This window comes from Pelodiscus sinensis, chromosome 1, assembly GCF_049634645.1.
Source record: "Pelodiscus sinensis isolate JC-2024 chromosome 1, ASM4963464v1, whole genome shotgun sequence".
NCBI lineage: Eukaryota > Metazoa > Chordata > Testudines > Trionychidae > Pelodiscus > Pelodiscus sinensis.
Window position 1 is genome coordinate 302,595,160 of NC_134711.1, and position 27,401 is coordinate 302,622,560.

Below are 27,401 nucleotides of genomic sequence, written 5' to 3' on the forward strand. Positions count from 1 at the left end.
CTGCAAATGGCTTCTGAAGCAACAAAATGTTAGGTATGGTTACTGTGTCAACAAATGACAGGATTTCGGTATTTTTTTCAAGGATAGATGTCTCCAGAAAGACATAGGGAAAAATTATTAAGCATATTCTTGTTCTTAAACTGACGTGCTTTTCCTGCTGCACCTCCCACCACAGGGCAGGGGGAGGCACAGAAGCTGCTGATTGGTGTGGAGTTTCCTACAGAAAACACACTCTGCACTGAGCATTCAGGCTTACTTTGAGAAGCCTTTGCGTTATTCATTTCGAGTTAGACAACGCTTCGCCCAGGCTTAGGAAGGGTAAACTGTATTAGCAGTAGGACAAAGAGGACAGCTTTTTGGAGGGTTACCAAAGGGTCTTTAGGTTTTCTTCTTATTGCTTAAGGGACATTCTGGGATCTTCACCTTGTTTCTGGAAAACAGTTGCTCTTGAAAAGTTTCAGCTTCACTTTCTTTTGAGTCCACAGAGAGGTAAGACAATAATAATTTTGAATAACTAATTTTCTTTTTTCCTTGATAAGTTATTCTCGTTAATGTTAAATTCATACTATATCCCTCACTGCTGTGCAGCTAACTGCATGCCAGTTGACTGCTGCCATCCCATCCCAGAGGTGGCTACATTTCTATAGTTTGTAAGACACTTCTGAGATGAAAGGTATGTAATATCTGTGTGTGTGCATGGGCATATGTATATACATATTGGTATTAAATCTCTTCACATGTGGTCTGGTAAATTAGTCAGATGGGGATCTGACTAGTAGAATTCAGTGAAGAGGGAGAAGAACATCAGGAAAATTAGTGAAAATGAAAAACCTGCTGCTAGGAGCTGCCCATCTGCTTTGGAAGATCATTCAGTGCTACCCCAGGGACTCCCCTTGGCCCTTTCCAGACCTACCCACCTGTTTGCTCCTCCAGATCTTCCCTGTGTTTCCTGCACAGCTGTCTGCTTTCTCCCCAATCGTTGTCACCCTTTCCCCCCCTCTAAAGCTATGGTTTGTCAGCCTGTGGTCTGCAGACCCTTGGGGGGCTGCAGACTATGTCTAAGCCTCTAATGGGTCCACAAAAAGTTGTCATTACCATAGAACTGATCACTAAAAAGCTGCTACCTTCTCACCTTTTGACACTGGTGCCAGTGAAAACTCTTCAGGGAAACAAGACAAAAGCTCAGCTGAAGCTTCACATGTTGGGCTGAGGATAATCAATCTCAATCCTGTGAAAAAACAGAACAGCTGTGGGGAAAGATCAATAAACACTACCAGTTGCTCTAGGAGTCTCGAAGAGGATGAATTCCACAAAATAAAATGTTCCGCAAAGGACTCTGTCCCTAAAAACAGCAGGAGGCAGAATGAAGCAATTAAGAGGAAGTCTGTTTTTTGCTTTCAGTGATCCTACAAACACAAATATTTCATTCATTTATAGGAGGGGAGAAAAGAGCTGGAATGGGGAGACATGCTTGCCTGATGTTAAAGAAAAACTTGTTTGTGATGAATACATTGGAGAAATTGTTCAAGAACATTTTATCCATGTGAAAATACAGCCACGGTCAGTAAGACCTCAGGTGAGCTGCTGTGCAATTGCTAGCTGGCAATACCAGTTTAAACTGTCTGGGGCTACTTTAATTTACACACTGCATTTATCCAGGATTTCAAAAACTTTTGTGAGATTGTGTAACTTGCTGCTTTAGTTCAGTTTTTCCATCTCTGAACCTGTCCCGTTCCAATACAATTCTCGCAGGTAACCTGTTCCTAGGCTATGTCTACACTGGCAGTTGAACAATAAAACTTTCATCATTCAAAGGTGCTACCTCCCCACACACACCAAAAGACAAAAGTTTTGCCTGTTGGAACAGCGTGTTGTTGTAAGAGCACTCTCCTATCGACAACGCAAACACTGCTTGTTGGGGATGGAAGTGTTTTACAGGCGAGCTTCGGGGGTACCCGAGTCAGTCTGTTACAGAATAAAACAACAAATGGTCGGTAGCACTTTATAGACTAACAAAACATGTATCTGCTTCATTTTAACTCCCAATCTTCAGATACTTACTGATTCCCTCTAGCTCTCTGTCTCCAGCCCTCCTTCCTTGTTTTCCCCTTCCCGTCTCCTATTTATTTTGGGTGTGCACATCCTAAATGCATAACTCTGGTCATCTGAAGAAGTGGGCTGTGCCCAAGAGAGCTCATGATACCATCTACATGTTTTGTTAGTCTTTAAAGTGCTACCAGTCCATTAGTAACTACACTGTCCAGCTTTTAGCAACAAGGCACGTCACTAAACACTGTGTAGTGTAGACAAAGCCTTAGTCTCCAGCCCTTCCACCTGTATGTATTCTAGACAATTAGGCTCCCCCCTAAATTTCTTACAAATATCCCGCTTGTCACAGAATCCTATTCTTCATCCCATGTCCACCCTAGCCCTTCCAGCACATAACCTATTCCCTCACCACTCTTCATCTTGCCCTCTTTGCAAGTATTTCATTCCACTGCTCCAGTCCTTCCTGCACACATGCTACCCCATTCCACCACTGTTCTGCCATCCCTGCCTGCACACATACCATCCCCTTCCACCTGTGCTGTCCCTATCCTATTCTACCACCGCTTTCCACCTTGCCTTTCAGGCATATCCACACCTGAGTACATACCACCCCATTTAACCATTGCTCTTCTACCTCTGACTTCCCTGTGCACATGCCACAACTCCCCTCTGCCCCCACAGCTTCCTGAGAAGGGCATCACATTCTATATGGTAGAGTAACCATGTCACGAGCAGCAAGAACTGCTGCCCATCTCACATCTCTGCTCAGAAGCTTTTGGAGAGACTGGCTGGATTTTCTCTACTTATATAAGAAAGTTATACTTCCCGTTAAGATTATCGTGTGTGTGTGTGTGTGTGTGTGTGTGTGTGTGTGTGTGTGATGTATATGCACAGTGCCTAGCACAGTGGGGGCTTGATCTGTGGTTGGAGCCTGTGTAGGCACTTCTGCAATACACATAATGAATATGAATATGAAGGGGGATATGATAGAGGTCTATAAAATCATGAGTGGTATGGAGAGGGCCGATAAGGAAAAGTTATTTATTAGTTCCCTAAATAGAAGAACTAGAGGTCACCAAATGAAATTAATGGGTAGCAGGTTTAAAACAAATAAAGTTATTCTTCACACAGCATGTAGTCAACCTGTGGAACTCCTTGCCAGAGGAGGCTGTGAAGGCTAGGACTATAATAGAGTTTAAAGAGAAGCTAGATAATTTCATGGAGGTTAGGTCCATAAAAGGCTATTAGCCAGGGGATAAAATGGTGTCCTTGGCCTCTGTTTGTCAGAGGCTGGAGAGAGATGGCAGGAGACAAATCGCTTGATCATTGTCTTTGATCCACCCTCTCTGGGGCACCTGGTGCTGGCCACTGTCGATAGACAGGATACTGGGCTAGAAGGACCTTTGGTCTGACCCAGTATGGCCGTTCTTATGTTCTTATGTCTATGTAGGACTCCAAATATTATTTAGCAGAGATCATCTTTTCTATCGTTAACATTTCTTGTGCTAGGAATTAAAAGTCATTTTGCAGGCCATGTGCTCATAAACTTGATGATCCTTATGGTGGGATTGACTAATCAGCCTTTCTAAATTGGTTAAGTGCTAGGCTCTAAAATGAGAAATGTGTGAAGGACTTGTTTACATGGGGAAGCTGACTGCCATAATTACACCAGTGTAACTCCCCAGCTGGACACTCCAGGAAAAAGCACAAGGGAAAAGAGAGGACTTAGTGGTTCCGTTACTTTTTAAAAAGTATCCTTCCATTTTTGTGATAAAAATGTCTTGCGTCTTACGGAGGTATTTGCAGTGACACTCAGACCATTGTATCAATAGGTGACTAGTACAGAGTAAAAAGTTCCATTATAATTCTCTGCCACACATTACAAACAGTCTATTTCAGCATGGGATGGGTGGATAGAATACGTTACCTAAACTCTGTACTCTGATCCTCACATATCTGTTTCCACCTGTGCATCATCCCTTGCTCACATATTTTGTTTTTGCCACAGAATGGTGGACCTCTGCCCTGGCAACAGCATTTGGGTACTCCATTTGTGGCAGATGTAATAACTTTACGAATTGAGATATGGTGAGTGACGTGAAGTTATTGCACAGTGTGTTATAAGACTTTTTTATATGAATGTACTGATGTAACTTAATAGGGGGCTCTGTGGAAAAAACAAACAGGAAGGCTTCCCAGATAAGAACATTTCAGCACATCCTTGAAAGACAACTGGGGGAGATCCTGTCTCCAGTGAAGAGGCAAGCCTTGTTTTGCCAGCCTGGGAGCCCAGACATCAAAAGGACAGTAAACAGTTCAAAAGGCCTTATCGGGAGAGGAGGTGGGTGTGAATAGTCAAGTACTGTCCAGTGGACAGACTGACACAGAGGCTGGGCCTACGCTACCAATTCCCGTTGGTATAACTGAATTGCCTCTGAGCAATGCAGTTATATTGACCTAACCACCCCTATTTAGGCAATGTTGTATTGACTGGAGGGTGGGGATGGGTTCTCATCACCATAGTTACTGCCTCTCAGGGAGATGGAGTACCTGCACTGAGGGGAGAAACTCAATGAAGGTAGCATCTTCACTAAGGGTGCATCTAGACTACATAGCTCCATCGACAGAGCTATGTAAAGTAGTTTACCCGACATAGTCGATGAAGCGGGGATTTAAATAATCCCCGCTTCATTAAAATAAAAATGGTCGCCGCGCTGTGTCGACAATCAGCTGATCTGGCACAGCGTGTCAGTCTAGATGCGAAGCGGTTGACAAGGGAAGACTTTGTCTACCGCTCCGTTATGCCTCGTTATGCCAGAAGATACAACAGGGTGAGGGTGAGGGTGAGGGCTCCTGCAGGGAAGAGTGGGATTGCAGTCCAGCTGGAAGGGATAGGGTTGGAGTCCTGATAAAAGGATGGATGAGGACAGAAGAAAAGCCCATAATATTCCAGTGTGTGTATAGGTATCAAGGAACTAGGTATGGGGTTGCCTGGTGTCTGGTTTTGAACAGGACAGTCAGTATTTGAGCTTTCTGTTCGGGAAACAAATTGAGAAAATATAAATGGTCCGGTATTTTCTAAATAAGATGTAATGTAGATTGTGATGCAATGTCAAGTGTGTCCGGTATTTTTGTGACATTACTGAGGCAAGACAGACTGACAGAAATACTGGTGACTCTGAAGGAGAGAATCTGAGGCAGGCATACCTTTTGTACCATGGCTTCCCATAGAAGGACACTTGCTCCTGGTTTATATGTCACCACTATATCAGGATATATAAAACTGAAGCCAGAAGGATGATCCTCAGTCTGGTGGGATGCCCTGCATAACACAGACCATAAACCTTTCCAGAAGTAATTTCTATTTGAGCTATAGCATATCTTTTTGAAAAAAAAAAATCCCATCTTGATTTTTAAATGGCTAGTGATGAAGACTCCACCATGTATTTTAACAAATGGGACAACTTAGTCATTATCGTCACTATTAAATGGATGCCTTATTTCCTGTTTGAATCGCCTGGCTTCAGTTTTCAGCAACTGGATCTTGTTATATTCTTTTTTGCTAGATTCAAGAGCTCATCATCAGGTTATGGTGGCCCATTTAAGTGCTTATAATCAAGTTACCCCTGTATTTTCATGGTGCTACTACTGTATTTGAGAAATTGATCCTGCATGAATACTTCCATTGTTACCATCAAAGCTATCTGCATGCATAAGAAATGGTTTTCAGAATCAGGCCTTAGTTTTGTACCAGTAATATGCAAAAATCTATCCCAATATTTTATTGTTGCCATGACTTTGCTCCAAAAATCTTCCATTAAAAATATAGCTGTACTTCCAGATTATCACTAATAAGCTATACTATTGGAGATAAGCCACATCCATTCTGATTTAATTAGCTTTGTTATCATATCATCTCTGGGTTTTTTTCTGTCTTTCTTTTTCTCTTCAGCATCTGAGGAAGTGAATTGTAGCTCTCAAAAGCTTATGCTTTAATACCCTAATAAATGGTAGTCTTTAGTCACCGGACTCTTTGTTGTTTTTATTGTGGTAAGAGTTGGCTACCACACAGTAATATGCCAGTTTCAAGTGGGCACGAGTGCTAATGAAATGTAGATTTGAACAGATGATCTGTGAAATACAAAGGGTGTCATCTTATCTGCATGAAGATATTCTTAATGACAAGCAATACCAATTTAGGAAGGGAAATGCATGTGCCCTTACAAAGGATTACACATCTTGATTGCTGAAGGATTTATACTATCTAACAACCCCTGGCTATCCTTTCCTCCTTTGTCTCCCTGATGGGAATATTGAAGGGGAAGGAAAGGTTTGCACACATTGACTACAGACAATAACAAGCCTCGATTAATTCAGCCATTTTTTAAGTCTCTCTCACACAAATTTAAATCACAAATAAGTCTTGTTATGCAGTATTTCATCCACATAATGACCTCCAGTCCCTGAAAAGGTGCATTTTGAAGTACATTTTAAAATGGATGCTCTCCTTGAAGAGAGAATTGAGGCATTGTCAATCAAAGCAGATTGGTCCCAGATAGAGAAAACAGTATACTAAAGAGCTTGCTGGTTTTTGACACTTGGCTCTCAGAATGCTACTTGCAGTAAAACTTGGATTTTTTTAAAACTTCTTATTCACGCAAAATTATTTCAGAAAAAAGGGGAAGGGATAAACATTGGCGTTTTGAGCCACTGTCTGTATTTAGAAAGTGGGATGAAGAAGACATACAGATAGCTTGTAGGATTAGCTGTAACAGCATGTCTATGCTACCCGTAAGATCGACGCTGCCACGGTCAATCTTCAGCGGTTCGATTTAGCAGATGTAATAAAGACCAAGGTTCCCTCAGCTGCACACTTGCCCAGGCACACAGAAAAAATGTCTTAGGCAGAGCCATGTGGCTGGCGTCAAGAGACTGCTCCAGTGTCCGGGGCCAGAGAAATCGTGTGGCAGGCAGCAGGAGGCTGCTCGGGCAGCCAGGGCCAGGGCCGCAGCTGACGCTGCCACGTGGGAGCCCATGTAGGAGAGCAGCAGGGCTAGTATCGGGGTTGGCTGGGTGGGGGGCAAAGGCACCAGCCATCTGTGGTGAGGGGAGGTACTGGGTGCAGGTAAATTGGCCGGGGGAGGAAGAGGGCAAGGTGCGGGGTCAGACACAGGTCTCTGGGAGATGTAGGAGGGAGAACGGGCGAGGTGTGGGGCTGGGCACAGACCGCTGGGAGATGGGGAAGGGGTGAAACTGGTGATGTGGGGCTGTGTACAGGTCTTTGGGCAGTGGTGCTTTGGCTGTGGGCCCTGAGCCCAAGTACTGGCTGTTTGTGTTTGGGGGTCAGATAGCATGGCCCTGGCATTTATACTGGTGGCATATGGGAGGGGGCAAATGGCAAGGCTGGGCACAATTACAGGGTGTGTGTGGGGATAGGCAGCTAGCCAGACCTATACAGGTGCCAGCTGGCTGTGTGTGGTCCTGATGGGGGCACAGGCAGTGGGGCACACAGTGTGGGCAGGGGGCAGCAATCTGGATGGTTTTCAGGGTGGGTGGGTACAGGGTCATGCACCTTGTTAATTATCCATTTTTAGTACTTTTTCTTGCATAGCAATTTAAATTATACATATATAATTTTTTAGTAATGGGTAGGTGCCACAATGGGACACATCCGAACAAGCACACAAGACCACAATATTGGTGCACAAGATAAAACTCACCCCGCTCACAGATGGAAAATCTTAGAGGGAACACTGGTATAGACCCACTAGATCCAACTTAAAGGGTACCCCAATCGGCACCAGTACTCCTGTTTCTCATGAGGAGTAAAAGAAGCCAATGGGAGCATTTGCTCCCATCGGCATCTCACTGTGTGGACAGTGCAGAAACATTATGTAAGATACATCAACTCCACCTGTGTAATTTATATAGCTGGAGCTGTGTATCTTACTTTGACCTCCTGACACAGTGTAGACCAGGCCTAAAGGTCTGAAGTCTCAGGGTCCCTTCCAATCCCACATTGCTATAGATTCTTAAATGGGAGCAGGAATCCAAAGTAGGATGCATATTTAGGAACCTCATTTTGTATGCAGACAGTGCTAAATAGCTGGTATGGTGACAATAAAGGATCAGTGTGTGACAAAAGAGGTGTCATTGCAGGAGGCATGAGTGAGCAGAGCTGATGGAGCGGGTAGGGATATAGGACACATTGAAATTACAAAGACAGCTAGGAGCATGGCCACCCGGAATGTTAAATTGCTTGGTATGAATGAAAACTTTGCTGAAATTACAAGCTGGCCTCTCAGTGTGACAGAAAACACAGCTGAGCTTTTATCCTAGCCTGGAGAAGAAAGGGTAATGCTTTAAAGTAAGATTGTCTTTTAAAGTTCTCTAAGTTGTTTTTAAGAGACACTTCGATGCAGTGTAGTTAATGCTTCCTGGGGTTTTCTGAGTAAATGATTATTAGGTCATTAGTTAAATTGGATACAGATGGCAAAGGGTTACTGAGCAGAAACTAAATTATATGAAGCATTTGTTCCTTTCATTAGTAACACACTAACTTCAAAGTGTGAGCTAGTAATTAAGCAGGGAACCTTTTTGTTCAGCTTTAGATGAACACTAGAGACCTTGAGACTAAGTCAGTCCCGTAAGTATTGTCAAATGTTTGATTTTGAAGTGAAATATTATACGGTAAAAACACACTAATGCTCTCAAGTGAATGGGAGACCCTTTGCAGAGCAAGCACCTGATCCTGCAAGGAAGTTGTGTGGGAAACCCCACTGCAGAGTCCCTGGCAAGATTGGGGACTAATCATTGTGTGTGCAAATTAACAGATCCTTTAAAAAAAAATCAGGACACAGCATCACAAAGTATTTTGCTAATTTGTTTTGAGACATGCAGTCTCACTTTAGCTGTTTATGATAACAGTAGAGTCATAGATCCCACTCATCACAGGTGGCGCCACCTCCTTGCTGTTCTGGGGATCCACTCAGGAACCCTGCAAACAGCAGCAGCTAAGATCTGCACCATCCTGAACCTGGCACCACTCATCTGGATTTGCCAGACCAAACTCCTTCCTCTCAGAGAATAACTGTGGTCTAATGATATTCTTATCAGTAAACGAGGCAAATACAGCTTAGATGGGGCTACTATAAGGTGGGTGCATAACTGGCTGGATTACCGTACTCAGAGAATAGTTATTAATGGTTCACAATCCTGCTGGAAAGGTATAACCAGTGGTGTTCCGCAGGGGTCTGTTTTGGGACTGGCTCTGTTCAATATCTTCATCAACGATTTAGATATTGACATAGAAAGTACGCTTATTAAGTTTGCAGATGATACCAAAGGGTCATAATTCAAAATGATCTGGACAAATTGGAGAAATCGTCTGAGGTAAACAGGATGAAGTTTAATAAAGACAAATGCAAAGTGCTCCACTTAGGAAGGAACAATCAGTTTCACACATACAGAATGGGAAGCAACGGTCTAGGAAGGAGTATGGCAGAAAGGGATCTAGGGGTTATAGTAGACCACAAGCTGAATATGAGTCAGCAGTGTGATGCTGTTGCAAAAAAACCAACATGATTCTGGGATGCATTAACAGGTGTGTTGTGAGCAAGACACGAGAAGTCATTCTTCTGCTCTACTCTGTGCTGGTTAGGCCTCAGTCGGAATATTGTGTCCAGTTCTGGGCACCGCATTTCAAGAAAGATATGGAGAAATTGGAGAAGGTCCAGAGAAGAGCAACAAGAATGATTAAAGGTCTAGAGAACATGACCTATGACGGAAGGCTGAAAGAATTGGGCTTGTTTAGTTTGGAAAAGAGAAGATTAAGAAGGGACATGATAGCGATTTTCAGGTATCTAAAAGGGTGTCATAAGAAGGAGGGAGAAAACTTGTTCTTCCTGGCCTCTGAAGATAGAACAAGAAGCAATGGGCTTAAACTGCAGCAAAGGAGGTTTAGGTTGGACTTTAGGAAAAAGTTCCTAACTGTCAGGGTGGTTAAACACTGGAATAAATTGCCTACGGAGGTTGTGGAATCTCCATCTCTGGAGATATTTAAGAGTAGGTGAGATAAATGTCTATCAGGGATGGTCTAGACAGTATTTGGTCCTGCCATGAGGGAAGGGGACTGGACTCGATGACCTCTCCAGGTCCCTTCCAGTCCTAGTGTTCTATGATTCTATTGTTCTAATTTCTGTATCAGAAACTCTCCTGTCTCCCCCCAGGGAGGGACTGCAAACTGCTTCCCTACACATAGGTATCCACTCTGTGATGCTCCAAAGCTGGAACACCTACAAGGAAAATTTAGCTGGTGCTCAACCAGCAGCAAAAATTCTCTCTTCTCCCTACTGTGTCCTGGCAGCCCCACTGTCCAACTCCTTCCCCTTCCAGCTCCTCTGATCTGCCACACACAACTGTGTTGTGACAATCAGGATTCACCAAGAAGGAGGAAGAATGGGGATGGGGTGCATACAGGGAAGAGGCAGGTTGATGGCAGGAGTAGAATTGAAGCAGGGGCAGAGCAGGAGCAGGAAGAGATGGGGCGGGGGATTGGAGAAAGAAGATGGAATGGGGGGAAGGAGAGGAAATCCAGGCCTGGGGCAGACAAAAGGCACTGAGCAACTCTGGCTAGAGGCAGGGCCAGACTGAGGCATGGGCAGGCTGGGCAGCTGCCCGGGGCACTAACCGATGAGGGGCGCCTGATGGCAGCTGTAAGGGGCACGCGACGTCCCTGCGGCACCGGCCAGCAGCGTCCTCCCCCCCCATGGCTGCGGGGCCCTGCATGTCCCGGCACGTGCGCCAGCAGCACTGGCCGGGCCAGGCAGCGCATGTACCGTGCACCCCGGGGGCGGGTCCCGGGCTGTGCGCCAGCAGCCGTGGCCGGCCCACGCATGCGCTGTGCGTACTGCGGGCGGGCCCGTACTCCCTGAGGGGGCGGGCCCGCACATGCGCCGTGCTCCTGGGGCGGCGCCGCGCGCCCAGGGTGCCAAAAGAGCTCAGGCCGGCCCTGGCTAGAGGGGAAATCAGCATCTATGTCCCTAGAGCCCCTTTCTGCTGTCTGCTCCCTGGCTTTATAGAATTCTGCTTGTCTGTTCACACACGTGAGCATCCTCTAATTAAGGTTTTCTTCTCAGCCTTAATTGTCCCAGCTTTCAGCCTAATAGGTTAATTGGCCCATCTGGCCTCCATTAATCCTTTCAGAGTAGTAAAGATTTTCTAGTACTTTTGGTAAAAGTCAGTCAGTCTTGGACCCAGATTTTCAAATCCAGTTTAGGTGAATTTGATGCAGGAGTAGAAGGTGAATAAACATCATGCTATACAACTTTTGCAGCTTTACAATTCTGGGGCCGACTGGGGACAACTTTAGCCTCCTGGAGTAATTAAGAGCTGCCTTCAGACTGATCTGATCTGCACCTAGGCTGTGTCTAGAGAGGGATGCAAATCAAGCACTTCGGAAGTGCAAATGAGCCCAGGATTTAAATATCCCGGGCTTCATTTGCATACTCACGTTCCGACACTGTGCCGATCAGGCTCAATGTTGAAAGTGAAGTAAAGTGTAGCCGCAGCTCTGCTGACAGTGGGGAGCTTTTTCAGCAGCTCCTGTACTCCTCATTTTATTCCTGTCCTTTGTTCACTATCTTTTACCAGTTATCACTCCATGAGAGGACCTTCCCTCTTATCCCATGACAGCTTACTTTGGTTAAAAGCCTTTGGTAAGGGACCTTGTCAAAGGCTTTCTGGAAATGTTAAGTTCACTATATCCTCTGCAACTCATTTGTCCAAATGCTTGTAGACAGCCTCAAATAATTCTAGTAGATTGGTGAGGCATGATTTCCCTTTACAAAAAACATGTTGACTTTTACCCAGCAAAGTATGTTCATCTATGCATCTGACAATTCTGTTCTTTACTGTAGTTTCAATCAATTTGTCCAGGACTGAAGTTAGCCTTACTGGCCTTTAATTGCCAGGAGCACCTGTAGACGCCATTTAAAATATTGGTGCTACATTAGCTATCCTTCATTCCTCCAGTCATGGTGTACAAGATGTCATAGAGAGAGCCAGTTTTTGCATCCTCTATTCATGATATAGCCCTATCAAATTTAGTCAGGCTTCTGTTCTCTTGTCAAGTGAGCTTGATCTCGCTCATTTATAACAGATGCATATTATACTTAGTGAGTGACAAGCTCATTCTTTATCTTGGGTTGTTGTCTTCATGAAATTTTTTCCTGTAAAAGGTAGAGACATTCATAGGGTAGTCATGCTAATGGTGATGTTAAATCCATATTTAATTGCCTTGGATGAAATTTGGTTGCACTGCTTAGATATCTTTGGCATCCAATGTGCTTATCTTTCATCTATCACTGCAACTTAAATTTTTCCATCCCTAAGGTGAGAAAATAAAACAGACTTTTATAAATGTGTAGGAATGGCAACTAGCGCTTGGCTGCACATGGTCAGAGAACTTCAGGTACAGGCAGTCCCCGAGTTACGTGGATCCGACTTATGTCGGATCCGCAGATACGAACGGGGATTTTCTCGCCCCGGAGGACTGGAGCGGCGGGACGCCTGGTCCCGCCGCCCGCCTCCTCTGGGGCGAGAAAAGCTGCTCCCCGTCTCCCTGGTCTGCTGCGGGAGCCAGCAGACCAGGGAGACGGGAAGCAAAGCGGCGCAGGACCCAGGGCCGGACCTGCGGCGCTTCCAGATCAGGGAGACCAGGGAGACGCTGACCAGGGAGACGCTGACCAGGAAGACGCTGAGCAAAGCGGCGCAGGACCCGGGGCCGGACCCGCGGCGCTTCCAGCTGATCTGGAAGCGCCGCGGGTCCGGCCCCGGGTCCTGTGCCGCTTTGCTCAGCGTCTCTCTGGTCTGCAGAGCAGGGAGACACTGAGCAAAGCCACGAGGACCCGGCCGGACCCGGCGCTTCCAGCTGATCTGGAAGCGGCTGCGGGTCCGGCCTGGGTCCTCCGCCGCTTTGCTCCGCGTCTCTCTGGTGTGCTGGGGGGGGGGGACAGCTAGTGCCCCCCTCAGCAGTCCAGGGAGATGTGGAGCAAAGCCCGGGCCCTGTGGTAGAGCAGGTGGGGCGCTGCCGGTTGGTCCCACAGCACCGCTCCTTGGCGCTACTGGACCAACCCAGCAGCACCCCAGCTACTCTGCCCCAGGAGTCCTGATTCAGCCGCTGCTGATCAGTTTCAGCAGTGGCTGAATCAGGACGCCTGGGGCAGAGCAGCTGGGGTGCTGCTGGGTTGGTCCAGTAGCGCCAAGGAGCGGCCGCGCTACTGGACCAACCCAGCAGCACCCGAGCTGCTCTGCCCCAGGCGTCCCCAAATCAGCCGCTGCTGAAACTGACCGGCGGCTGACTACAGGAAGCACGAGGCAGAGTTGCTCTGCCCCGGGCTTCCTGGAATCAGCTGCTGATCAGTTTCAGCAGCAGCTGACTTGGGGACGCCTGGTGTTCTTAAGTTGAATCTGTATGTAAGTCAGAACTGGTGTCCAGATTCAGCGGCTGAATCTGGATGCCAGTTCCGACTTACATACAGATTCAACTTAAGAACAAACCTACAGTCCCTATCTTGTACGTAACCTGGGGACTGCCTGTACTTAAGAGCTCATGTATAGTTTACTGCTACTGCAAACAGATAAGTAATTTGAAACAATTCCCATATGTGATGCTCACAAAAAGAGGATGTTACTGATGCTGTTTTTTAGCAGAGGGGAAATAACTTCTTACAAAAAATCCTCGATCTGTATATATATCCTGTAATGCTGACCACTTTCAGTGGGAGTAGTAAGTCTCATTATCCTTGTCATCCTTCCCTTGTAGACCTTTCTTTCAGTAACGATTCTTGTGTTTATAGTCTCTTGGCTCAGTATGTCACCAGAGTTTCTTTTTCATTTACAAACAATTATTGTCCAACATCACACAGAATCAGTTGCAGGATCTGGAATCCTGCTGTTCTAGCTAAAAGACAACCCTGTCTCTCAATAGCCTGCAGCATGTAGATACGTCAATTTGAATATCAACTCATTATCTGACCAAACAAACCAAATGCAAACCCAAGTAGTACTAGTTGTTGCTGAAATAGCTACGTGCATTAATTAATCTATTGCAGTTAATATGACAGGGTAAATAAAAATCTTGCACAAAAACTTCATTAAAAATGAATTTCCTACTTGATACTAATAATTTGGTAGAAAAGAATCAATGAGGACTCTATATCAACTTCAAAACACCATTAAAATTATCTTAGGGAAGTTGACTTTTTTACAAATTGTTCAGCTAGGACTGTACTTTCATTCAGAAGTCGCCTTTAGTTTTTGCCTCTTTCTTCCTTGCCTGTTAGAGGGTTAAGAATTTGCAAGTGTAATGATAAGGTAAGAAGAAAGTTATTGGATTGTTCCAGTTCATCAGTAAGAACCTTGTAAATAAGTTTAAACCTTTAGTGATGAAACCAGTAGCCTTATTGGTCATTAATACCATTTCCACTAAAGCTTCTTACTCTGTTAATGGTCCTATGTTCTGTCACTGTTTTATTACAGCATTCTTGAGTTACTGGATGTATTTTTACCCTAAAGATCCAGGACTAAAACATTCACCATATTTACATGCATCACTGAAGTGACTGGTTGTGTAAACCTGAGAAAAGGTTAATTTACATTACGTTTCATTTGTGTAAATCCCTAGTTCAGCCCAATCCATGAATTCCCCATCTTGTTCCCTTATAAAGCTATCAATTCCCTGCGTCTTCTCCTCTTCCTTCTCTAAAATATATACATTTCCTCATCCCTAACTTCCCTGTCTTCCTCCTGTCTGGACTGTCCCTTCTTCTCTCTGCCCACTTCCTCAGGTCTCCCTCACAGTGTAATCCACAACTAGACTGTTGCAGTAGATGAACTATCTATGGCAGAGTTCCCAACCTGCTTATGTCCAGATGTACCTAAAGTCTCTCTGGTTGGGAGTCTTGGAGGATTAACCATAGAATCTCTGACTGTGCTCCAGGAGAACTGTAACCATAAAAACACAATCTAGAGCTCCTCCCCACAGCTTGATGGCTTTCCAAATGGGAGACAAGCAGCTGTTGGGAAGCCTGGGAGAGATCACCTGAAACTGGAGGTCCCCTGGCCAGTTTGGGAGGCTCACTGTGTCTGTCATCACACACTGGCCTAGAGAGAAGGAACAGCTGATCAGCAGCACCATATTCACTTATATTTTTACTCGCACTCCCCTTCCTCTTGTGGCTACTCATGTTCTCTCCTTAAACCTACCCCAGGCACCAAGGGAATGCTGGGGGGAGAGAAAATGCCCCCTGGCCAAGCTGAAGGGAAAGAAAAGTCCCATTCTGGGTAAAACACTCCCCCCCCCCGCCCTGAGCCCCTCCACATCCCATAGGCCCTGCCCCTTGTATCCCCCTCACTGCCAGGCCCTTGCCCTGAAGAACCCAGGAAATGCCAGGTAAATCTGCTAGTCTACTATGTATTTGTCAGAGTTTGTCTGGTGCATATGTCTGTCTTTGTGTTTGTCTGTTTGTTCAAGAGCCCCTTCTAAATGGTAAGAGCTAGGAACACCGAATTCGGTACACAGCTTCCTCTTATCATAACTTCCAGGACTGCCCCACTTCCAATGCCCTCACCCCACAAGTGCCCATTAGAGAAGGTGTGTGTGGGGGGGCTAAAGCTCCCTTCTCCCCCCCTGATTCATACAGGAACGTTGCTGGCTGTTCCCCTTCATCAGGGAGTGAGGGCACAGTTTGCTGCATTCTTCACTCTGGCTGGGGAATTGCAGGGGGCAGATAAATCTGGATCTGCCCCAGCCAAGGGATATGCACCCCCCGCTGGGTTGTGCCCGCTGGAGCTGCAGTGGCCATGGTGAGGTGTCTCAACCCCTGCACTACCCCCCTCCCCCACCCCTCATCCCAAGCTGCTGTGATGACAGAGGGCTGAGGTAGTCCTTTTTCCCCAGGGCAACCTACACACTGAACCCCTCATCCGCAGCTGCACCCCAGAGCAATGATTTAAATCAGGCATGTCCAAAGTCCGGCCCGCGGGCCAATTGCGGCCCGTGTTCCGGTTTAATACGGCCCCCGCTTCCTCCCCCTCTCCTGGCTCCCCGGCGCTCTTTTGAACTGGCGCACCCAGCGCGCCGCTTCCAGCCACTCCGCCTCCAGCCGCACCGCCGCCGCCCATGGCCTCTGCGGTCCTAGAGCCTCCCCTGTAGGGCACGTCCGCAGCCCCGCTCCCCCGCTTGGCTGCGGGTTCGCCCTGCCCCCGGGCCGCCGTGAGGCCGGCGTGCCCTGCGCTCTCCGCCCGCCTCCGACCCCGCGGGCCCTCCGCCTTGGGGCTGAGAGTGCGGGGACGGCCCTCACGCATGTTCACTTCTTCAAATCTGGCCCTCTTTGAAAAAAGTTTGGACACCCCTGATTTAAATGAAGCATGGACATTCTCATTTTATTAAAAAAAAATTACTTGAGTTAAGGACTGTAACAAAGCTGGGTAAATCGTCTAGTTTCAATATAAAAAGCCTTCATGCAACTCATGGAATGCTAAAAGAACATATATCCAACATGGCAATAGTTGTACAATCTTCATTACTATCATGGAATCCTCTTCTAGAAACTGCAAAGCCAGCTAAACAAGGAGAGAGACAGACAGACAGACAAGTTCCTCAGAAAAGGCCAACATCTGACATTGCTATCTAAGTCAGGTCTGGGCAAAATACGGCCTGTGGGCCAAATCTGGCCCACCGAGCCACCGGATCTGGATGCTGCAGGGGGCCCCAAGCAGGCTCCTCACTTGCCTCGCCCCATCCACACGCTGCTCAGAAACAAGGCTGTGGGGCAGTTTTACTTTAAATACTCAGCCCAGAAAGGAAGAGAGAAAGCTTTAAGAGCTGTTCCCATCCCCAGCATAATCCCATTGGCCAGTTTCAGGCCAATAGCAGCTGCCTGTTTGCAGGACATGTAGCGTGTGAAGTGCCCCTCCCCCACCCCCAGCAAAGATGGAGCCTATTAGGGTTACCTGGTGTCCTGTATTGCGGCTTCCGTACAGTAGAAAAAACAGAAAATACCGGACGTGTAAAATGCTTGGGACATTCTTTCCCTGCTGTGTCTGGTGGGGAGAAGGAGAGAGTGGGGATTTAAAGGCACCGTGACTCTTTTTTGTGTGCGCGGTTTTTTTCTTAACAATTTGGGGTTTTTTTTGCTCAACCAATTTTTTTCCTGTCATGTTCAGTATTTTTTGTGAAACTATCTGGCAACCCTAGCCCCTATATCTACAGTGAACAGTACAGGGGCATGGAAGGTAGGGAGCCTGGGTAAGGAACCTGCTGAGCTGCTGGCTGGGAGTCATCAGCTAAGGTCTCTCAGCCAGAACCTACCTTTGGCACCCTGGCTCCTCCCTCCCCAAATCCTCTGCCTCCCTCCTATACCCCTACCCTATGTAACCAAAAGCTTCCACACCCCTGCTCCAGCCTCCATACATCTTCCCAGACACTGCATTTCCTCCTACAGCTTTTCTCAGGTCATAACCCCCTCTCAGACCCTGTATCCCCTCCTCCTATACCCCTCCCCCAGGCCAGAATTCTGTCCTGCCTTTCCATATAATCACCTATCCCAGGTCACAACCCAAGCCCCTGCATCCCTACCTCAGGTCACTTTCCCCTCCCAGACCCTGCACCCCGTCCTGTACCACAGTTCACTGCCCTCAGTCACAATCCCCCCCTTCACCCAAACTCTCAGATCCCACACCCCAATCCTATACTCCAAGGTCCTTTCTGCACCCAACCTTCATCCCAGATCCCTGCACCTCCCTCATTAATATAATGGAAGAGTGTGCCGTTCAACCACTTACCAAATTCTTGGAGTGCCCTCTCCCATCAAAAATTATTGGCCAATCTAATATGTGATTGATAATGCTCCCCTCCCAACTGGTGATGGGTGACAATCACCGACCCTTCCCAAATCATAATGTCCTCTGTGGGATTTATAGTAGATTGCTTCTTGAATCCACAGATCTCAGCTGAAATGATAAATTATAATGATAATGATTTCTAATTTATAAAACCTTTATTACTGTATAAAATTTTAGTATGTTATAACAATCATTTCCCAGTGTTTCCACTCAAATTTTTCATTAACCTCTCTCATTGCATGACTATTTTGAACGTCTTTATATTTAAAAAAATTGCAATCCACATTTACAAAAAAAAGCACACGTATCCCCAGAAATTCCTGTGTACAGGCCTATGTGTGGAATTGTTGCGTTTATTTTAAGAGCTATCAATGAAACTTACACACAATATGTAGATGTGGCCTACACAATGATATATTATTTCCATTTCATCATTCATTTTTTGCTGCTTTTACTGTAGTGAAAGACTTATTAAAACCGCAAGTGAATGTTGTGCTAATGAAAAGTTGCTAGATTGATAGCCCTGAAGAGAGAAGGATTTTTGTTATTCATAGAACAAGTACAGCATGGCAATCAGGAGTCAGACTTCCTCACACTGTCTTACAGATATGCCTTAAGATTAAGGAACTTAACAATGTAAATGTTAGCAGGGCAATCAATACCATGTCCAAGCCTATATCCTTGGTTAGTCTGTTGATACCAAGGGCAGATGGTAATAGTGGTTGTAATGAGGACATCTGTCTGCTAGGAATTTAACTGAGACTTCCAGCTAATGGCAGTGCAGTGTAGTTGTAGTCATGTTGGTTCCATAGAATCATAGAATCATAGAATCATAGGACTGGAAGGGACCTCGAGAGGTCATCGAGTCCAGCCCCCTGCCCTCAAGGCAGGATCAAGCTCCGTCTACACCATCCCTGACAGATGTCTATCTAACCTGTTCTTAAATATCTCCAGAGAGGGAGATTCCACCACCTCCCTTGGCAATTTATTCCAATATTTGACCACCCTGACAGTTAGGAATTTTTTCCTAATGTCCAATCTAAACCTCCCCTGCTGCACTTTAAGCCCATTACTCCTTGTCCTGTCCTCAGAAACCAAGAGGAACAAATTTTCTCCTTCCTCCTTGTGACACCCTTTTAGATATTTGAAAGCCGCTATCATGTCCCCCCTTAATCTTCTTTTTTCCAAACTAAACAAGCCCAGTTCATGAAGCCTGGCTTCATAGGTCATGTTCTCTAAACCTTTAATCATTCTTGTCGCTCTTCTCTGTACCCTTTCCAATTTCTCCACATCTTTCTTGAAATGTGGCGCCCAGAACTGGACACAGTACTCCAGCTGAGGCCTAACTAGTGCAGAGTAGAGCGGCAGAATGACTTCACGAGTTTTGCTTACAACACACCTGTTAATACAACCTAGAATCATATTTGCTTTTTTTGCAACAGCATCACACTGTTGACTCATATTCAACTTGTGGTCCACTATGACCCCTAGATCCCTTTCTGCCATGCTCCTTCCTAGACAGTCGCTTCCCATCTTGTATGTATGGAACTGATTGTTCCTTCCTAAGTGGAGCACTTTGCATTTCTCTCTATTAAACCTCATCCTGTTTACCTCCGACCATTTCTCTAACTTGCTAAGGTCATTCTGAATTATGTCCCTATCCTCCAAAGAAGTCGCAACCCCACCCAGTTTGGTATCATCTTCCAAGATATTAGAGGAACAAGGGGGATGAAGTAATAACTTTTATTGGACCAATTTCTGTTGGTGAGAGTAACAAGCATTTCACTGAGCCACATAGAGCTCTTCTTCAGGTCTGGGAAAGATACTCCCAGCCTCACAGCAAAATGCAAGGTGGAAGGGATTGCTCAGCATAAGTAGTTAAGTATGCATTGTAAGTGACCATTCAATGTATAGTAGTCTGTTAACACCTTTGCAGTCATTCTACAGTCAGAGGCACTGCACTTTAAATGTCCCCTACAATAGGTGCTAATTACTTATGCTAAACAGCTCCTTCCACCTTGCATTTTGCTATGATGCTGGGCGTAGAGCTCTGTGTGTGTCTACCCAGCAAAGAAAAACCCAGAGTCTGGCCCATGCCAGCCAACTCAGGCATAAGGGGGTCAGGCTACAGACCTGTTTCATTTCTGTGTAGGTTTCCAGCCTTGGGCTCTATGGGGTGGGAAAGATCCCACAGCTCAGGCTCCAGCCCAAGCCTGAATGTGTATACATCAGTGAAACCACTCCAGAGCCTCAGCCCCACAAGCCAGTGTCAGATGGCACTGGCCACCCATGAGTTTTTCTTTGGTGTGTACACATACTCTGTGGGGCTCAAAAACTTGTCTCTCTCACCAACAGAAGTTGATCCAATAAAATACATTATCTCACCCGCCTTGTCTAACTAGTGCAGTGGTTTTCAGCAAGTGGTCTGAGGACTAGTAAGGGCCCACAACTTATGTCTAAGATTTTTTAGGAGTCCGCCAATGAGAGAAAGTTGAAAACCAGTGAACTAGTGGCAGTGACATTTGCAAAGATCTCAAATACTTTGGAATATTCCAGCTATCATGAACTTGACAGCTGTTGAATTGAGCACAGAGACCTAGTTTTATAGCCTTGGAATGCACTGAAATCAGACAAAGAACTTCCCTATTCCTGCTGGAGAAATCAGGCTAGGTCCACACTATAAGCCTAGATCAGTACAACTACCTTGTTCAGGGGTCTGAAAAATCCACACCCCTTAGTGACACAGTTGTAGCATCCTAGCCCCCATACAGATATGTGCTATTTAAGCATATATGTGTTATCAGAGTAACGTAGAGTCCAGGCCTGTGTCCTTCAGTGGTCTGCTGACTCTGCTGCCGAGAATGATAATAGTACTAGAGGTTGTGATGATGAGGACATCTGTCCCTTAAGGAATTGAACTGAGACTTCTATAGCTACTGACTCTTGGGGAGGTGGGTTAACTATGCTGATGGAGAAGGTCTTCCATAAGATTGTAATGTCTTCACTAAAGTGCTGTAGAGCTCTGAACATGGTCCTTGGAAATGCTTACCTTTACCTTCTTCAGCCCATATTTTCTAGGTATCCCTATTCATGATTTGCAGGAGAAGAGGGGCATTTAGCATGCCTTAAGTGGAGCCATTGAGAACCAGAGAGAGTGATCTGCTATCCTGCAGGCAAATGCTCACAGCTTTTACAGAGCATGACACTGCAGTTAAAGATTGAATTAGCATATCATTGAGTTTCTGATACTTCTGGCTTGACTTTCAGGTTGCTGGGATGCCCAGGATTTCCTCTGAACTTAGATTAAAGGTGTTCAGTACCATGCAAATGTGCATTTAAATGGAAACAAATAGAATGGGAATCGCATCATCTCTGAGAATCAGACGTTCTAGTCTAGTTGGCTAACTGACTGACACTTTGACAAGTATTATTGTAACTGGTCCTGCTGAATGATTGATTAATTGACCTTCTGGAGGTGCTTTTGGACTGGTATGGCTGCTTCTACATTAAGTAACCATGGAACGTATTAAAGAACCACAGTGAACAAATACAGTTCATTTACAACAAATTAGTTCTTTTAACAAGTTTGCTCTGTGAACAATTGTCTGTTCTGGGCTATATTCCAAACAAATGGAGAGACAGACTCCTTTCTCCTTAGCTCTTAGTTCTTCTATGTTGACAGTTTTAAATGAGTCATTGCCTCTGCCTTCTGGCTCTAGCTTGAGAGGGACTGAGCTGTCAAATCAGAATAAGTCACGAGAATGAAGTCATATCTTCAGCAGGAAGGTAAAGAGTAAGATTAAGTAAAGAGTAAGGAATCCTGAGTTTAAATTCTGGTTTTGCCACTGACTTGGTTTATGATCTTGGACAAGTTACTAGAGCCAAAATATTCAAAATTGGCCACTCATTTTAGGTGCCTCATTGGTAACCCAAAATCTAAAGCATCCAAATGTAAAGGCCACTCCTTTTCTCTCACCTCAAAGCCCTCACACCCCTCTCAAGCCTCTGCCCCAGCCCTGAGCCCCTCAACTTGAGTCCCAACCCAGAGCTCACACTCCCAGCTGGAGCCCTCAACCCTGAGCCTCCTCCCTCACACTAAAGCCGTCAGCTCCATGAATCTTGTTATGTGCACCAAGCAATATGGACACTTCATCTCCATATTGGTGCACATAACAAAATTCATTCAACACATACATGGGCAAAATTGGAAGGAACACTGCCTGAGGATAGTTCTACACTAGGGGGAAAAGTCAATTTGAATTACATTTGGGCTATGTCTACATTTCCTGAAAATAAGCGGCAGAAAAGCTCTTGCATAAGAGGAGGGTTTTGCGCAAGAAGGAGCAGTGTAGATTGCTCCTTGTGCAAAAGCCTCTTGTGCAAAAATGGCAGCTCATTAGGTATGCAAATCGCCGCACCTCATTTGCATATCATCTTGCACAAGAATGCGCAATGTAGATGTAGCCTTGTAGTTTAACTCACGTTGACATAGCTTAGCTCTACTTACCACAGGGTCCATAACTGTGTTGGGTCAAACTCTCCCATCAACTCCCCTTATCTCATTCTGGTGGAGTACCAGAGTTTACATCCAAGCAATCAGCAGTCAATTTAATTCACTAGACCTGCTAAATCAACCCCGGGTGAATCAATTTGCTGCAGTGTTGATCCATGCTGTAGTGCAGACAGACCCTCAGAGGTATGTGTTCCTTATGTCTTCATATAGCACTATACTTATGGTTTCTGAATGCTGCACTGTCCACTGCCTGCTCATTTCCCCTCCTCCTATGCTGTCTTGCACCCTTCAGAGTTATAAGTAAGCTCCAAACTTATTTGACTGTTTCCCTTTCACTCATCTACTACAGTAATTCATCTTTTTGCAAGCAATCATTACTTTTACAGGTGTAAATAGAGAGCATGTTTTGTGCTATCTTTAGTGCTTGTTCCCATTTAAATTCTATTCAGATGGAAGTTTGGCTTGTGTTATTCTTGATCTGCCATTTTGTCCACATTGTCAAATGCACTTTATGCATGGTGAACTCTGAGCCATAGTAACCCGCACAATTTAACTAGACATCTATGGTTATTAACTGAGGCAATTGCAAAGTTCTTTCTCCACATATTAATTTTATATTTGACACAGTAAGTCAGTCCTATGAGTAAATGAACTCAAATGTTACATACAAGAATTCTTTAAAAAGGGAGTTTTAATGAAACACCAGTATAAGCTAATGCTCATTTCTTCTGTTGCTTCAGATTTGTGAGTATATATTTAACTTGGTGATTTCACACACTGGTATGGAACCATTCGTTATATATTAACTTAGAGCACAATCCTAAAAGGTCCTGAGTGCTCCTGTGAGATGCTGAATGCCTTTCACACCCAGTGGCAGTGGAATGCACTCAGCACCATGCAGGATAGTGTCCTTAATATCCAGGCAACAGCTAGCACTTTACGTTCATAAACCAAAGAGATTTTCTAAGCTGTAGTGTGAGACAAGGTTTGTATTGTAGTTGTGTGATATTTTCATGCAATAGATTTTCATGCACTCACATGAAGTCTCTTCTAAAAGAATCAGTGGCTGTTGGAAGACTAAAAATAGAGGTATGTGGAGAGGTACTTAATTACATTTACTTCTTACTACTTTTTGGTTGTTCTAATTAAGTGCTAAAGAATTTTAAAGACACCTGTGTCTTTGTGTTACTAGAGCGTACTAGTCTAAAATAAAAATTAATGCTTTCACTCTTTAGTCTCTTTAGCTTCTATGTGTCTCCCCCACCACTGTAGAAAAGTGCTTTTCGTGGTTTTGGATGACATGAGTAATTTGTCTAACTAGAATATCTGTATATTAAATGTTATTGCAGCTGTATGTTGTACAGTTGAGATCTCTTCTGCACATAGATGGCTAAAGCTGACTTTACTATACACTTACATCTGAGCTTAGGGGATGGTTCGTTAGGAACTATCCCTGCTAGCAGTTCCCAAGTCCTGACATTTTTTCAAGGTCAGTTCTGGGAAAGTGTTTCCAGTAATATGGTTGTGCTAGTTGTGAGCTTTTTGGGCCTGTTATGGGTTTTAGTGGGAGTCAGAGTAGGCTTGCTACGCACAGAGTCCTATACTGATCCAGTGTGGGAGTTTTGCTAAGGACGCCAGTCAGATCAGACTTCCACCCGCTACAGCATACTTACGAATAAGCTAACACAGCAGAAGTTTTCAGAGGTCAAAATGGTGAAACAGCACTTAAGAAACAGACCAGCTGCTTACATTTTAGGAAAACAAGCAAATAATTTGCAGTCCAAGCCCTGAACCAATTGAAGTTGATGTAAAAATTCCGATTGATTTAATGAAACCAGGATTTGGCACCATGTGTGCAAACTAGAATGTTCATCCTTCCTCCGTCTCTGGAATTTATGTAACTTTCCAAAGAAATGGGTCTTGACTGCTGTTTGTTGCAACATGAGATTTGTAATTCTTCAATGCAAAAAAATCAGTGCTACAATATTGTATCTGTTTCTGAAATCTTAAACTTGATTCTCCTTGTTTTACACGATATTGAAGTCCCCTCCATTGTTTAAGAAAAAGCAGGACCAGCCCCTTTAATTAATAGATTTAAATTGAGTTTATAACCCACAAGAGTTTTCTACAAAGGGAGTTCTCTCCCTTCAGGAGGGAATGGCACTTGCTGTCATTAAGCAGATGTGGAGGAAAATAGTTGACTTTTGTTCTGGATATGCACTTGCTAATAGCACTAATTAATTAGAAGCTGAAAACAACATAATTTTTGCATGCAGGCTTGCACTTCAAGTCTGTCAGAGGAAAATGACTGCAGCATTGTTGGACTGTTAGGAAATGGACATGACTATAAAGGAGCAGCAAAGGCTGTTCTAAGGATTATAGGATGAGCCTTACTTTAGTTTTGATAAATAATTCTTTGTGATAATACCTGTGTCTTCTCAAACTAAACCTCCAGACTGTTGGAGATTATTTTGGCCCCAGTCTTACAAACAGCTATATATGTGAACAGTCCCATATGACTACATGAATAACTTTATGCAAGTGAGTGAATGGGGCTAGTCATGTACGAGTGATCTAAGAATCATAGAAGATTAGGGTTGGTCATGTAGTTCAACCCCCTGCTCAAAGCAGGACCAACCCCAGCGAAATCATCCCAGCATAGGTGCCAATTTCCAGATTTCCTGCAGAGTGCTTGATTTCCCCATTCCATTCTGTGCCCCATCTCCACTCTACCCCATTACCCAATGTCCCACCCCTCCTCTTCCCACCTATGCTCCTTCCCTTTCACCATGGATGTCCTATATTCAACTAGTGCCTCCTTGTAGTGTGTGTGGGGAGGCTCTGACTGGCAGTTGCCTAAGAGAGCTTGGCTTCTGCTCCCTGCCTAGGCTCAGCTGCTGGGGATTCTGGCACCTAAGCCAGGACGGGGAGAAGTCACCTCCCCAGTCAGGCTCTCGGGCAACTGCTGTGGTTGCAGTCTCAGTGGCTAGAAGGCTCAAAGGGGCTGGGCCTGCCCCTTCCACTCCCAGCATCTGGGCCATGCATTGCACAGGCCCGCCTCTTGCTCTTCCCCCTGGTCCCAGTGCCCTCCACCCAGCTGCCGCCATCAGCTCAGCTGTTTGGCAGTGTGCTGAAGTGGCATAGGGAAAGGAACTAGCTGATTGGCTGAGCCTGCTGCTGACAGCAGATGCTTGGGTGGGGGAGGAGAGGCCTACCAGTAGGCTCAGCACTCACTTTTTTTTTATGTGGCACTTATGCAACCCAGAACTGGGAACTGTAACTGAAATCAGTACAGATATGAGTGTGCTACACTCAAGCAAGTTGCTGAATAGTTACTTTGCTTGAATGAGAGGCGTTCAAGTTTGCCAGGTGCTCCTTGTGAATAAGCAAAAGTAAAAAAGTAGTGAGTGAGACAAAGAGGTGGGGTAGGAGACGGTCATAAATTAACAAGAGACACTTTTGTGTACCTTAGTGACAATTAACTAATCTAGCAACTAGCATGTTTCTTGTGTAGGAAGTTAAAATGACTAGATTGCCACTTAGAAGGAAAATGGACATGTAAGTGGAAGTTTATGTAAACAGAGTGGGCTCTCTGTAACAATCAAGCATTTATCAGCTACTTTCACTGTAAAATGAGGGCACCATTAGATTCCATGGCTGGAAATGATAACAGTAAGCCATCATTTTCTCTAAGAAGATAATTCTTCTATATATGGACATGAGTTTATTCTTATATACTAATATTTGTTATATTTTAGCAAAAATGTAAACATGTTTAGTACAGTGATACTTAACCCACTGTAAACTCTTGATTTTACTCTTTCATTTAACATCAGTTTAAATCTAGAATAATTTGATTTTTATATTTTGAACCAAAACTTTCCCAGTTGTGCTCACATATATACCTAGGAATATTCTCAAATGGACTATTTTTACAAGCACAGATTCACGCTCTTTTATGCACAGTTCTTTGTTAAGTGTCCAAAATTCAAAGTACAGAATAGTGTGCATAGAATGCTATGGGAACTGATTAGTGTATTTCTCAGGCTGAGACATAAATAAATATAAAGAGTTGATTAGAAGACAAAAAAAGCATATTAAATATATAATAATGACCCATTGAATTCCAAGGATCTTTTAAACAAATTAAGCATATTTTCTTGATCTGGTTCTTTTAGGATAATACCAGTCAGCTGGTTACAATGGTGCACTTTTTTACTCTTCCATTTGTAATATTTTACTCTTTCACAGGAAATGCAGTGTGCTTCCAGTGTACTTTGTGAAGAGATTGTTTCCTACAGATCCTTAAGACTTTCACAATGTTCAGAATAGAAACTTTCACATAAATCTTATCTAGCTTGGAGATTTACCCATTGCTGACAGTGGGTGTCAGCAGTGAGTCAGCTGAACAGGTGCTAAACATGGTCTAATTGGAAGTGCACACTTCAGAAACTGGGTTGGTTTTAATAAACTGTTAAATTTGGGCGAAACTAATTGTTGATCCCATTGTCAGCAAAGGGTATTTTTCCTAGTATAGGTAAGGATATAATCAATTTTTTACTTCTTATGGCACACAAGGAATCTGATCTCCAGCTTATCGTCAACAAGTTTGCTGAAGCCACTTGCCTCTTTGGTTTAACCATCAGCCTGGGAAAGACCGAGGTACTATTTCAGCCTGCTCCAGGATCTGCTGCTCTCCCCACTTCAATCTCTATTGAAGGAACAGAGTTAAAAATGGTGGGTGAGTTTAAGTACCTCAGCAGTGTGATAGCCAATGATAGCTCCCTTGACAAAGAAATCAATGCCAGGATCTGCAAAGCCAATCAGGCATTAGGATGTCTGAGAGCATAAGTGTTGAATCAGCACAATATTCGACAGTCCACTAAACTGAAAGTATACAGGGCTGTAGTCTTGACCAGTTTCCTGTATGGAT

General features: G+C 44.7%; 1 protein-coding gene across 7 annotated transcripts in view; it reads left to right on the plus strand.

The window, feature by feature from the left end:
- The first annotated feature begins 241 nt into the window (after positions 1–241).
- SPATA13 (spermatogenesis associated 13) overlaps positions 242–27,401 on the plus strand; it is a 125,940-nt gene continuing 98,780 nt past the window's right edge. Inside the window, exons 1-3 of one of the 7 annotated variants that reach the window (XM_014581469.3) lie at positions 242–489; positions 1,438–1,576; positions 4,058–4,137. In XM_014581469.3, coding sequence (XP_014436955.2) covers positions 4,135–4,137 — 3 coding nt within the window. In that variant the 5' untranslated portion in view covers positions 242–489; positions 1,438–1,576; positions 4,058–4,134. Of the gene's footprint in view, positions 490–1,437; positions 1,577–4,057; positions 4,138–21,618; positions 23,558–27,401 lie in introns of those variants that run through there. The other 6 variants (XM_006138887.4, XM_075919258.1, XM_006138885.4 and 3 more) reach the window with 6 other exon arrangements.